This window comes from Amblyraja radiata, chromosome 4 (genome assembly GCF_010909765.2).
Source record: "Amblyraja radiata isolate CabotCenter1 chromosome 4, sAmbRad1.1.pri, whole genome shotgun sequence".
In the NCBI taxonomy this organism is placed as follows: domain Eukaryota; kingdom Metazoa; phylum Chordata; class Chondrichthyes; order Rajiformes; family Rajidae; genus Amblyraja; species Amblyraja radiata.
In genome coordinates, this window is record NC_045959.1 from 49144889 (window position 1) to 49158228 (window position 13340).

The 13340-nt window shown below is 44.0% G+C and overlaps 1 protein-coding gene across 4 annotated transcripts in view; it reads left to right on the top strand.

The window, feature by feature from the left end:
• The window catches only part of arfgef1 (ADP ribosylation factor guanine nucleotide exchange factor 1), a 179765-nt gene that overhangs the window by 46753 nt on the left and 119672 nt on the right, over positions 1 to 13340 (top strand). For all 4 annotated transcript variants that reach the window (XM_033019361.1, XM_033019362.1, XM_033019364.1 and 1 more), the window contains exon 2: positions 6270 to 6300. In XM_033019361.1, the coding sequence (XP_032875252.1) occupies positions 6270 to 6300 (31 nt within the window). The remainder of the gene's footprint in view (positions 1 to 6269; positions 6301 to 13340) is intronic.

Here is a 13340-nt window from a genome sequence, read left to right on the forward strand (position 1 = left end):
TCCATAGTCAGGATCGAACCCGGGTCTCTGGCGCTGCAAGCGCAGTTGAATTACTACTGGACCGTCCCCGTCCCCTCCCGAGTGTCCTATTCCAGTCCGGCTGCAGATGTCCAGGATGACTCTGGACTGAAGGGACGCCGGCCCGGAGGTGTGGCCCAGGCTTACAGTCAGCGCGGAGAAGAAGCGCTAACTCCAGCTCAACTCTGCCTGTCCTGCCGGGTTAACCGACAGCCCTGGACCAACGGGACACCGGCCTGGAGCAGTGGAGTTAGCGCTTCTACCACCCTCCCCCCCCCCCCCCCCCCCCCCCCCCGGCTCTGAATTAAAGCAGTTACTGTCAACGCGCAAGGACACTGGTTTACACGTCACCACCCTCCCTCCCCGACACACATTTTTTCGCCTCCCACTGTACTATCGACTAGCACTTGCCCGGCTGTCCACAGCGCAGCGCCCAGTCCACTAGCCCAGCCGTCCACAACGCAGCGCCCAGCCCCGCCGACAGCTCGGTGGCTCAACACTAAGTACGCTCGCGCTTTGACTCCCGCAGCGCCCAGCCCCGCCCACAGCCCAACCGCTAAAAAAGAAGTCTGCTCGCGCTTCGGCTTGGGTTCTAGAACATTGCGGCGGCGGCGGCCATTATCGGCGCGGGGCAGCGCGATGGGAAGGTGGCCCTGGCGGCCATTACTCCCTCTCGGAGACGCGTCTATGGAGACCTGTGATTCCTCCGTTGATCACAGGGACACGGGGAATCGTGACACCTTTTCCTCACTGGTGATCCCCATCTCACCTGGCCCATCACAGGGGACAACCTCCGCTCCGTCGCCCCCACCCGATCATCTGTCACGCTGGTGAGTGCGCTTACCCTCGCTCAAGCCATGATCGGCAGGCCCATCCGCCTGATGGGGAGGCTTGTGCACTATGACTTGGGTAGGTCCTGCCTCTACCCCCACCCCCTCCCTCTCTACCCCCTCCCCCTCCCTCTCTACCCCCTCCCTGGGGCAGAGAAAGAGAGAGAGAGGGAGGGGTGGAGTGGGGGATGGAGAGGGGGGAAGATGGAGAGAGGTGAGGAGAGGACTCTTCCTCTCTGCCCCCCCCCCTCTCTAGGGAATCCCCCACTTCCCCACTCCCCTTTCTTCTCCCCCCCCTTCCCCCCACTCTCTCCCCCCTCTGCCCTCCCTCCACCTCACCTCTCTCCCCTCCCTCTCTCCCCTCCACATCCACCTCCCTTCCCCCTCTCCCCCTACTCTACCCCAGTCCATCCCACCCCTGTCCCCTCCCCCTCTCCCCTCGTCCCTCCACCTCCCTCCCCCTCCCCATCCCCCCTCCACCCTACTCCCCCCTCTCTCTCCCCTTCCTCTCTCTCCCCCCTTCCCCCTCCTCTCTCTCACCCTCCCCCTTTCTGTCCCCCCTTCTCCCCCCTCCCTCACTGCTCTCACCCCACTCACCCCCCTGTGTCTGTGGAGGGTGGTTGCAGTATGTGTGTAACGCCGCTGCCCCCCCCCCGCCCGCAACCCCGCGTTGAGGGGACGGGACCCAACGGGTCCCCCTTGGTCTAGTATTGCTTAAAATTATGGCTTGTGGTGCAGACTTGGAGTACTTACTTCAGCGTTTACTTAATCACTGTCACCAGAGTTCAAAAATTAGGCAAGCACAGCAAAGTTTTTGATAAACTGGTTAATGAGTTTGGAAAAAGACTCTCCACTCGTTATAGCATGTGTTTTGTAATCATTGTCTTGTTCCTGTATGGGTTAAATAGATATCATTTAGATCAAACAGATGGTGAAATCATTTTAAGTAAAACTTTCTATACTTGGGATGGACATCACAGATGCTACCAGGAAAGCAGTCAGTTTTAATTATTAACCAAAGCTCTTGCAAGTGAAGTTTTTGTATTATTGTTCATTTGATATCATTAACATAGATGTGCTGAACTCATGAATAATGAACAAACACTTTGGAGGCTCGGAGATAATTGGCCCACTGGATTGTCTGTTATCACGATGGTATCAGTTTTAATTCCTTACTGCCCACATTAATTTAGCATTCATCTCATGAAAAGCAGTACATTATAGAGTTTTGTACTTTTTTTTGCAAATTTAAAAATCTTTTGTCACTTTCTGATTTTTTTTTTCTCTAAGTGGGGTGTAAAATGTACATAATGCAAGCTGGTTGATATTATAAGGATACAGTTCCCGTTTATTTCACATACCAGTGATTTGAAAAAAAAAAGCTGTTTGAGACTATTGGTGCAAAGTTTGGGTTATAATGGACGTAGTGGTTGTAAATCTTATAGAAATGTCAAACAACAAATGCATGCTATTAAGTATTTTTTTTTAAGTTGAGAAAGTACCCAGTTGCATTGTTCCTTTTAAAGGATGCACTATTGCAGTTTTCACCAAAAGGCTCAATACTGAAATTGCTATAATGGTGTGAATGTAAGAAATTAACCCATTAATCTCATGATAATACATCTACAAAAGATGGAACAAGTGCAGTTGGGTGTAGGCGATTTAAAAAAAAAACAACACAATAGGTGATATTTTGTGCTAAACAGCATCACTCAAGATGTATGTATGCATGTCCATGCACTTTGCTCCTAACAAATTATTTTATCGCTGTAACTTTATTATGCTTCTTAAATAATATAGCTATTTACAACTCGGTCTCAATTTTTTCCTGTTTTCCTGCAACATAATTTTCAGAATTCTTTCTTTCAGCACCTACTTTTGACTATCTCTTGCTATGCTGTGGCTTTTCTTATTTGTTTCCCTTTTTGCTATTTTGTGTCTTTTATTTGTACTGATTTTTTTCAGACATTAGTTTTGGAGAAATTGTCAAACCAATGTGAGCAGTGCATTCATTGACGGGTGTTCTGATAGTCAAACTCGACCATAGGTAGCTCCTGTTATGCTAACCAAATATGTATGTGGCTAGGCAATCACTATTGCTTTGCTACGGTTAAATGTATTCAAAGTATTTTAAACCATGAATCCACTAAGGCCACTTAGAGACCTTTCCTGCTTTCCCAGAAGAGTTTCTGATGGCTTTGGCTCTACACATTTTCTCTATTGTTCTTGATTATTTTCCTTCTTCCTTCCCACTGGTTCTGTCTACCTGACTTGTTGCTCTCGCATGCAAGAGGCTCTTTCTTATAACATTATTGTCTCTGAACTCATTGTCTTGATTCTGAATTAGTTATTCCTCCCTTCATTCATGTTTTCTCTCTTTCCCTCTTTATTTCTCACTCATGCTCTTGTATCGGCATGTTGAAATTTTGATTCTATCTACATTTATTTAAAATGGTCAGTTTTTGTGAACTGTTCACATCTTAACTTATCCTCTTGGCCTTTGTAAAAGTACATGAATTCTAGACGGGCTTCCTGGGAATTGTGCTAGATGAAAATAGGATCATTATTTATTTAAGTTGTGACATGGCATTGAGTTTGGACATACGAGGAGTCAACTGCCGGGGATAGTTAAGAGACCAATTTACTTAGAGACTGGTGAGTCTTTGAAATTTTCTGCTCAAGAGGGTTGTTGGAAGGCCAGTCGCTGAGTACATTCAAGGCAGAGATGTTAAGGAATTTGATGAACATTGGGTTAGTGCAGGAACGGGTCACTGAGGTAGATCGGGTCTAATAAAGAATTGGTGGAGAAGGTGCAAGAGGCCTACCTTTAATTCTTTAGGAAGCACTTCTGGATTTCTAGAATTAATAACTATTTGGTGTAGATTCTACAATGTTTGGCATTTCCTATTGCACTGCTGGTGGGCTGTTAGCTTTGTAAATTTCTAACAGGATTTTAGATTTGCAGAGTGAAAGCATTGAAGGAAATGATACCTCTCAAATGCATGGACTGTAGGTTTTGTCACTGCAGGTAAATAACTGTCCTCAGAGGGAATATGGTGTGTGATGAGGATGCAGAGAGGCTTTATTGGGATAAAGATAAGCTAAGTTGGCCAACAGCATGGTTGTGGAGAATAATGTGTTTTTAAATAAAATTGAGGTGGTCGACTGGATACTTGATATTAATCGATTCAGACATGTTAGGATCTGTCAAGTGTCTAGAGTGTTTGATTGTCGTAAGGACCCGTAAAGGAACAATTAAATTCTTACTTGCTGTAGCATAACAGGCCCATTAAAGCAATAACACACAGATACATTTATGATCATCAATAATATAAATTAATAACTCGGTAACAATAATAGTGCAACACAGAAGACCGCAGTACAACCAAAGACACTGGCCACAGAACATCATAGTTGCTGCAATACTGGTTAGTGTTGTGCAATGTTCAAGAACCTGATGGTCGCTGGGAAGAATCAGTTCTTCACCCTGGAGGCTCTTGTACTTTCCTTCTGATGGTAGTAGCAAAATAGGAGTGTTTGGGAAAGTATTTGTCTTTGTTGATATTAGATATGTTTATGACACATCACCTCCTAAAGATATCTTTGATGATGGGGAGGTCAATATCTGTGATGGACTGGGAAATGTCCACCACTTTCTTAGGTCCCCTTTGTTCCTGGATGTTTGAGTAGCCAAACCAGACCATGATGCTACCAGTCAGTATGTTCTTTACTGTACACCCGTAGACATTTGAGCACAGAGGATATGGGAAGAATGTTTTACATGACCAAGAAATAACATGTTATTGTGGACCACTTGCCCTCTACAGCCTGCTCCACCTTTCAATATTATCATGGCTGATCTTGTTATAATCTTGAATCGGCATCCATACCTTTTGAAAATATTTAGCTCCCTATCCTTTAAGATGTAAAATTGGAGATCATAAGATCATAAATGATAAGAGCCGAATTAGGCCATTCAGCCCATCAAGTCTACTCTGCAATTCAATTATGGCTGATCTATCTCTCTCTCTCTCTCTCTCTCTCTCTCTCTCTCTCTCCTAACCCCATTCTCCTGCCTTCTCCCCATAACCTCTGACACATGTACTAACCAAGAATCTATCTATCTCTTCCTTGAATATATCCACTGACAGCCTCCACAGCCTTCTGTGGCAAAGAATTTCACAGACTCACCATCCTCTGACTAATGAAATTTTCCCCTCATCTCCTTCCTAAAAGAACGTCCTTTAATTCTGAGGCTATGACCTCTAGTCCTAGTCTCTCCCACTTATGGAAATATCCTCTCCACATCCACTTTATCTGAGCCTTTCACTATTCTGTAAGTTTCAATGAGATCCCCCTCATTTTTCTAAACACCATCGAGTACAGGCACAGTACCGTCAAACGCTCATCATATGTTAACCTACTAATTCCTGGGATCATTCTTGTAAATCTCCTCTGGACCCTCTCCAGACCCAGCACATCCGTCCTCAGATATGGTGCCCAATATTCCAAATGTGGCCTGACTAGCACCTTATGGAGCCTCAGCATTACATCCCTGTTTTTGTATACAAGCCCTCTCGAAATAAATGCTAGCACTGTGTTTAACTTTTTGGGAATCCTGCACCAGCACTCCCAAGTCCATATGCACCTCTGATTTCTGGATTCTCTCCCCATTTAGAAAATAATCTACGCCTTTATTCTTACTGCCAAAATGCATGACCACACTTTGCTGCACCATATTCCATCTGTCACTTCTCTGCCCACTCTCCCGGCCTATCCAAATCCTTCTGCAGAGTCCCTGCTTTTTCTACACTACCTGCCCCTCCACCTATTTTCATATCATCTGCAAACTTGGTCACAGAGCCTTCAATCCGCTCATGCAAATCAGTAATATACAACGTGAAGAACAACGGCCCCAGCACAGAGCCCTGCGGAACTCGCTAATCACTAGCAGCCAACCAGAAAAAGCCCCCTTTATCTTTATTAAAAGATCACAACCTCAAAATAAGTTGGGGAACATGAGTGAAAGTGAATAGTTTACCTTGTCACCAAAACGTCTTCCTGTGGCCTTTTCAAATCTCCTGCTCCGCTGCTTGGTTTATTCATGGTCAATTTATGAGAGATTGTTGTTGGTGATGTTGTTGCTTATACTGTCATCACAGCCAACATGTAACATAGCTCATTCTTGACCACGTTATTGTTACCAAAAAACATCACTTCTCAATTGGGGTACATGAAGGAGATTCCTAATTTAAACATTTTTATCTTCCTGCTAGTAGTTTGCGCTGTCATTTACGATTTTTGGTATCGTCAAAATATTGTTTTGGACTCACCAAATTTCTGTTTCTTTGACATATTGGTCGCTGAATTTATTCTGTAAAATATTGATATTTACTGAATGTATTATTTTTCCTTTCACAGAGGAAATAAAGTCAGAAACAGAAAAGCAAAGGTAAGCTTTTGTTCTTTAATTATTTCAGAGTCTCCGTAGATTTGATTCCAGATGATCATTCTATATTTAAAAAAAGGGCAGGTTGAATCATTACTGTTGGATTTTTTCCTGTAAATGTTAAATTTTGTGGCTTTTAATTCTTTCAATTTATTTATAGAATGGGGTTTGTGCAAGATGTGGTATGTTATTACTTGTTATTTTAGATGATTTGCTGCCGTTGATAATAACGAAAAATTGTTTTACCACGCTGTTTTCGAGGTTAACAGTTGATGAAAGCTGGAACTAAAGGATTTTAATGGGATTTTGTTTTGGGTATCACGTTCTTGAGAAATACTCAGTTCCCTTAGAAATAAACAATAACACCCATTTAATTCCCCTAATTGCCATTTGTATACTTGCCTTTTGCAATTGAAGCATTCGATTCCTCTACATCTCAAGCCCTGCTGTCTCTCAAGGTTGAGATAACATAAGTTTATATTTTTACTGACAAAGTAGACAATTTTATATTTTCTTACATTATAATTTGCCAGATCATTGCTCACTCATTTAACCAATCAATATCCCTTTTATTGCCTCCTAATGTTCCCTTCATAATTTATATTCCTGCCTATTTATATATCAGCAAACATACTTTTGCTGCCTTTCTGAAATATTTAGTTGTACCAATGTTGTTCTGGGGTTGGTAGTTTTGATCTCGGTATGTAATCCAATGCAACCAGAATCCATTTGATTCATTCATGGACGAAGAGAGATCCTACAGGTTTGAGCTGTACTTGTTTGGAAAACTGAGGGGTGATATAATTGAGACAAAATCTTTTGAGGGGAAACAGCACAACAGATTCTGAGAGGATATCACTCTTAGCTGGTGGGCATAGTGCCATGATAAGGGGCTAGCCATCTAGGACTGAGGTGATAAATCTATTTATATTATTGTAAATACCTGGATTTTACTATCTCGGGGTTATTGCTGCTCTGATGTGAAAAGAACAGATCAAAGCAGACACATAATGTTGGAGTAACTCAGCAGGTGAGGCAGCATCTATGGTTAGAAGGAATGGGCGACGTTTTGGGTCGAGACCCTTCCTCAGACAAAGCAGACAATGATCAAGCAAATGTGCAAAGGTTCATTGTGGGATGAGGGGATGATGACAATGAGGCATACAAACAGGAGGACAGTGAAACTAGTAGGAGAACTAGTGTGGAGGAGGGACGGAGAGAGAGGGAAAGCAAGGGCTACTTGAAGTTAGAAAAATCAATATTCATACCACTTGGTTGTAATGTGTGTTTGGCCTTACTCTGACAGTGGAGGAGGCCCAGGACAGAAAGCTCAGTATGGGAATGAGAAGGGTAGTTAAGCGGTTGAGCAACCGGGAGATCACGTAGGCCCAGCCGGACTGAGCGAAGGTGCTCAGCAAAATGATTGTCCATTCTGTGCTTAGTCTCGCCGATATACACGAGTCCACATGTAGAATAGCAGATACAGTAGATCAGGTTGGAGGAGGTGCAAGTGAACCACTGCTTCACCAGAAAGGTCTGTCGAGGTCCTTGGATGGAGTCAAGGGAGGGGGTAGAGGGACAGGTGTAGCATCTCCTGCAATTGCAGGGGAAAGCACCTGGGGAGGGGGAGGTTTGGGTTAAACATAGAAAATATAGAAACATAGAAAATAGGTGCAAGAGGAGGCCATTTGACGCTTTGAGCCATTCATTGTTATCATGGCTGAACAAGATGATTTAACTTGGGTGGGAAAAGATGAGGAATTTGCAGAGGGAATGGTCTCTACGGAAAGCAGAAAGGGGTGCAGATGGGAAGATGCGGCTAGTGGTGGGATCCCATTGGAGGCGGCGAAAATATCGGAGGATTATGCGCTGTAGGCGACGGCTGATGGGGTGAAAGATGAGGATGAGGGGAACTGGCTCTGTTGTGACTGGGGGAGGGGGAGCAGGAGCGGAGCTGCGGGATACCAAGGAGTCCCATGTGAGAGCCTCATCTATGATGGAAGAGGGGAAACCCGATTCTTTAAAGAATGGGCACACATCGGATGTCCTGGTATAGAACACACCTTGGCTGCCGATGCGGTGCAGATGAAGCAATTGGTAGTAGTGGATAGAGTTTTTGCAGGAGACATGATAGAAAAAGTATAGTCTAGATAGCTGTGATTCTATATACTCGAGATAGAGTCATAGAGAGTGGAATCAGGCCCTTTGGCCCAAATTGCCCACACCGGCAAACAATGTGCCCGTTACATGAGTCCCACTTGCCTGCTCTTGGTTCATATCCCTCCAAACCTGTCCTATCCTGTACCTGTCCAACTGTTTCTTAAACGATGGAATACGCCTCAGATTCCTATTAAACCTTTTCCCCTTCACCTTGAACCTATGTCCTCTGGTCCTCGATTCTCCTATTCTGGGCAAGAGACTCTGTGCATTAACCGATCTATTCCTCTCATGATTTTGTACACCTCTATAAGATCACACCTTATCCTCCTGCACTCCATAGAATATAGACTCAGCCCACTCAACCTCTCCCTATAGCTCACACCCTCTAGTCCTGGAAAAATCCTCGTAAATCTTTTCTGAAACCTTTCAAGCTTGACAATATCTTTCCTATAACATGGTGCCCAGAACTGAACACAATATTCTAAATGCGGTCTCACCAACATGACCTCCCAACTTCTATACTTAATACTCTGACTGATGAAGGCCAAAGTGCCAAAAGCCTTTTTGACCACCTTATCCATCTGCGACTCAACCTTCATGGAACCATGCATTTGTACTCCTAGATCCCTCTGCTCTACAACACTACCCAGAGGCCTACCATTTACTGTGTAGGTCCTGCCCTTGTTAGACATCCCAAAATGCAACACCTTACATTTCACTGTATTAAATTTCAACAACCATTCCACAGGCAACCTGGCCAATCGATCCAGATCCTGCTACAATCTTTCAAAACCATCTTCACTGTCTGCAAAGCCACTCACTTTTGTATCATCAGCAAACTTGCTAATCTAGCCCTGTATATTCTCAACTAAATCATTGATGTAGATGACAAACAGTAATGGGCCCAGCACCGAACCCTGAGGCGCAGCACTAATAAAAAAGCCTCCAGTCCGTGAAGCAACCTTCCACCATCACCCTCTGCTTCCTTCCATGGAGCCAATTTGCTATCCATTCAGCTATCTGTCCTTGGATCCCATGAGATCTAACCTTCCAGAGCAACCTACCGTGTGGAACTTGTCGAATGCCTTACTGAAATTCATGAACACAGCATCTACCGCTCTGCCCTCATCGACCTTTTTGGTCACGTCTTCAAAATAATCAATCAGATATGTGAGACACGACCTTCCATTTACAAAATCATGCTGACTATCCCTAATCGGCCCTTGCCCATCCAAATGCCTGTATAACCTATCACTCAGAATACTCTCTAATAACTTTCCAACTACAGATATTAAGCTCACCAACCTATAGTTCCCAGCATTATCCCTGCAGCCCTTCTTGAAAAGAGGCACAACATTTGCCACCCTCCAGTCTTCCGGCACCTCTCCTGCATTTAAGGACGACTCGTAAATTTCAGCCAGGGCTCCTGCAATTTCCTCTATAGTTTCCCTCAATATCCTCGGATATACCTGATCAGGCCGTGGAGATTTGTCTACCTTCAAACACGACAGTACCTTCAGTACTTCTTCGACGGTAAAACTCACTGCTCTCGACACTTCCATTAACTGCCCCAAGTTCCTCCGTCCTACAGTCTTTTTCACCTCGGTAAATACAGAGGAGAAATACTCATTGAGGACCTTGCCCATCTCCTGTGGCTCCACACAGAGGTGACCGCGTTGATTCCTGAGAGGTCCCATTCTCTCTCTAGTTACCCTTTTCCCCCTTATGTATTTATAAAATATTTAGGGATTCTCCTTAATGCTACCCACCAGAGCTGTCTCCTGGCCCCTTTTTGCTTTTCTGATGACCTTTTTTAGTTTACTTAACAACCTTATTTGACCTGCAGCTGTCTGCAATCTCCGGGCACATTTGTTCTTCTAATTCCCGTTGACTATTCGGGGGTCTGTAGTACACCCTCATCAAGGTAATCATCCCTTTTTTGTTCCTCAGCTCCACCCATATAGCCTCACTAGACGAACCGTCCATAATGTTACCTCTGATCACTGCTGTGACATCCTCCTTAACCAACAATGCAACACCCCCCCCCCCCCCTCTTTTTCCCTCACCCCTTTCTCTCCTAAAGCTCCTGTACCCTGGAACATTGAGCTGCCGGTCCTGCCCTCCCTCAACCAGGTTTCAGTCATGGCTACAACGTTCCAGTTGCTCGCACCTATCCATGCCTTAAGCTCACCAGCCTTACCCGTCAGGCCCCTTGCATTAAACTACGTGCAGTTTAAACCAACCCTCCTTCCTCGCACTCTGCCTTTCACCTGCCTTTTCTGTCCATTACCTTTCTCACAACACCCTCCGTACCAACTTCTGGTCTCTCACTGCCTCTGCCCTGTATGAGATCCCACCCCCCTGCCAATCTAGTTTAAACCCTCCCGTGTAGCATTAGTAAACCTGCCTGCTAGGATGTTGGTCCCCCTCCAGTTAAGGGTCTACCCATCCCTTTTATACAGGTCACCCCTGCCCCAGAAGAGATCCCAATGATCCAGAAATATAAATCCCTGCCCCCCCTGCACAAACTCCTCATCCACACATTCATTTCCTCTATCTTCCTGTTCCTACCTTCAGTAGCATGAGGTACTGGATCACTACCCTTCAGGTCCTGCTTTTGAATTTTCTACCCAATTCCGTAAACTCGTGGTGCAGAACCTCCTTCCTCTTCCTACCTTTATCGTTCGTGCGAGTTGCCGAGTAATATGTTATCACTCTCCACCGCCATCTGTTTTGGTATGGCAATTTTCTTCCCCATTACATTGCCCTACTCTACGCTGCTGAACATGTGGGGTGAGTTTCAGATACTGAAGTACTATACCGCATCTCCAATAATATCCCGACTGGTGTGGATTTAATCCACAGGACAAATAGTTCAAGCTTTATTTCCTCCTCTTCAGAACCAAGGTAACTCTAAATTTATTCATCAATTTAGCATACTTGAAGGGCACTTGCATGTGTATAGTTTAGGAGTAGATAAGCTTCGTCATCACTAATTCTTTAACTGAAGCATTAATGAAACTGGTACTTATTCTATATATCTATACATGGACAAAGGTCCTCTACCAACCTGCCTCTGCTACAACACAAATCTCTCTCCTGCCACCCTAACAATCAGAATCCATGACGATCTTGGAAAATATGGATCACGTCCATATTATGAGGGGATACACCAGTGATGAACCACCAAAACGGCTATTGTGCCAAGTAGAGACTTTAGCCATGGCTGACTGAAGAAAACTGAAATTCAAGACTCAAACACAGTACCTACAATGGCCTACAATGCAGAGTTGTCACAGTCTGCTTGTACGCTTTGAAGATGCAGACATAGTATAGCAGGTACCCCAAAGCACCGAAATAGGACCACCAGAGCTATCTTTGCAAAATCCTTTACATCTCTTGGCAAAATAACCTGTGTGAGGAACCTGAAACTGATATGCCTAACATCCTCAACAACCTAGGCTCTAAACATGCATTACAAGTTTCAATGAACTGGCCACCATATGCCACTGAAATACTTCTGAGCTTTGTCATTTAAGGGATTTCCAGGTGGGCACAAAAAGCACAATAGATGTAAGTCTCTTTGAAGAGAAAGCGTAACAACCTCTCCAGCTCAGGAAATAACTGAGTGCTCAAAATAGGGAATCTGGGAAGAGACTGAGAATTTAAAATCTCTTTATTGGTGCTGGTGCACCTTGTGGGAGATGTTGTTAATTTGGTCAGATTGCTCTCCACTGCCTCCTTTGTAATATGAAGCCAACAGGACGTCCTCGCCATCATCCTGTTGTTATAGTAGAGAGTATATAGTAGAGAGGTTCTTCTGCAGTTGTATAGAGCTCTGGTGAGACCACATCTGGAGTATTGTGTACAGTTTTGGTCTCCTAATTTGAGGAAGGACATCCTTGTGATTGAGGCAGTGCAGCGTAGGTTCACAAGAATGATCCCTGGGATGGCGGGACTGTCATATGAGGAAAGATTGAAAAGACTAGGCTTGTATTCACTGGAGTTTAGAAGGATGAGGGGGAATCTTATAGAAACATATAAAATTATAAAAGGACTGGACAAGCTAGATGCAGGAAAAATGTTCCCAATGTTGGGCGAGTCCAGAACTAAGGGTCACAGTCTTAGAATAAAGGGGAGGCCATTTAAGACTGAGTTGAGAAAAAACTTTTTCACCCAGAGAGTGGTGAATTTGTGGAATTCCCTGCCACAGAGGACAGTGGAGGCCAAATTACTGGATGGATTTAAGAGAGAGTTAAATAGAGCTCTAGGGGCTAGTGGAATCAAGGGATATGGGGAGAAGGCAGGCGCTGGTTATTGATTGGGGACGATCAGCCATGATCACAATGAATGATGGTGCTGGCTCAAAGGGCCGAATGGCCTCCTCCTGCACTTATTTTCTATGTTTCTATAATACAGGTCATTTAGAAAACCTGACTGCCTATTGTGAATTGTTTACTTTGTGCGAGTTTACACAAATCACCTATTCTGTAAGTCGTGGAGCACTTATATTTTCAACAGCCGAACAACGGATTTAGACAACCTTATTTTACTGCAATTTATTGATTGCTGGATTTATGCTGTAAATTATTGATATTTTAACCTCAATTGCAAATTTCTGTAATATAAATGAGAGCATTATAATGGTGCTTAAACAATTTAGTTTAGTTTCTTATTGTCATGTGTACTGAGGTACAGTGAACAACTTTTGTTTGCATGCTACATAAAACTACTATCCATGAATACAATCAAGCCATTCACAGTGCACAGATAAAGGGTACAACATTTAGTGCGAGATATAATAATGAAGTCCGATTAAAGATAGTTTAAAGGTCTACTGTGAGCTCAGAACCGCAATGTAGCTGATGAGAAGACAGTTCAGT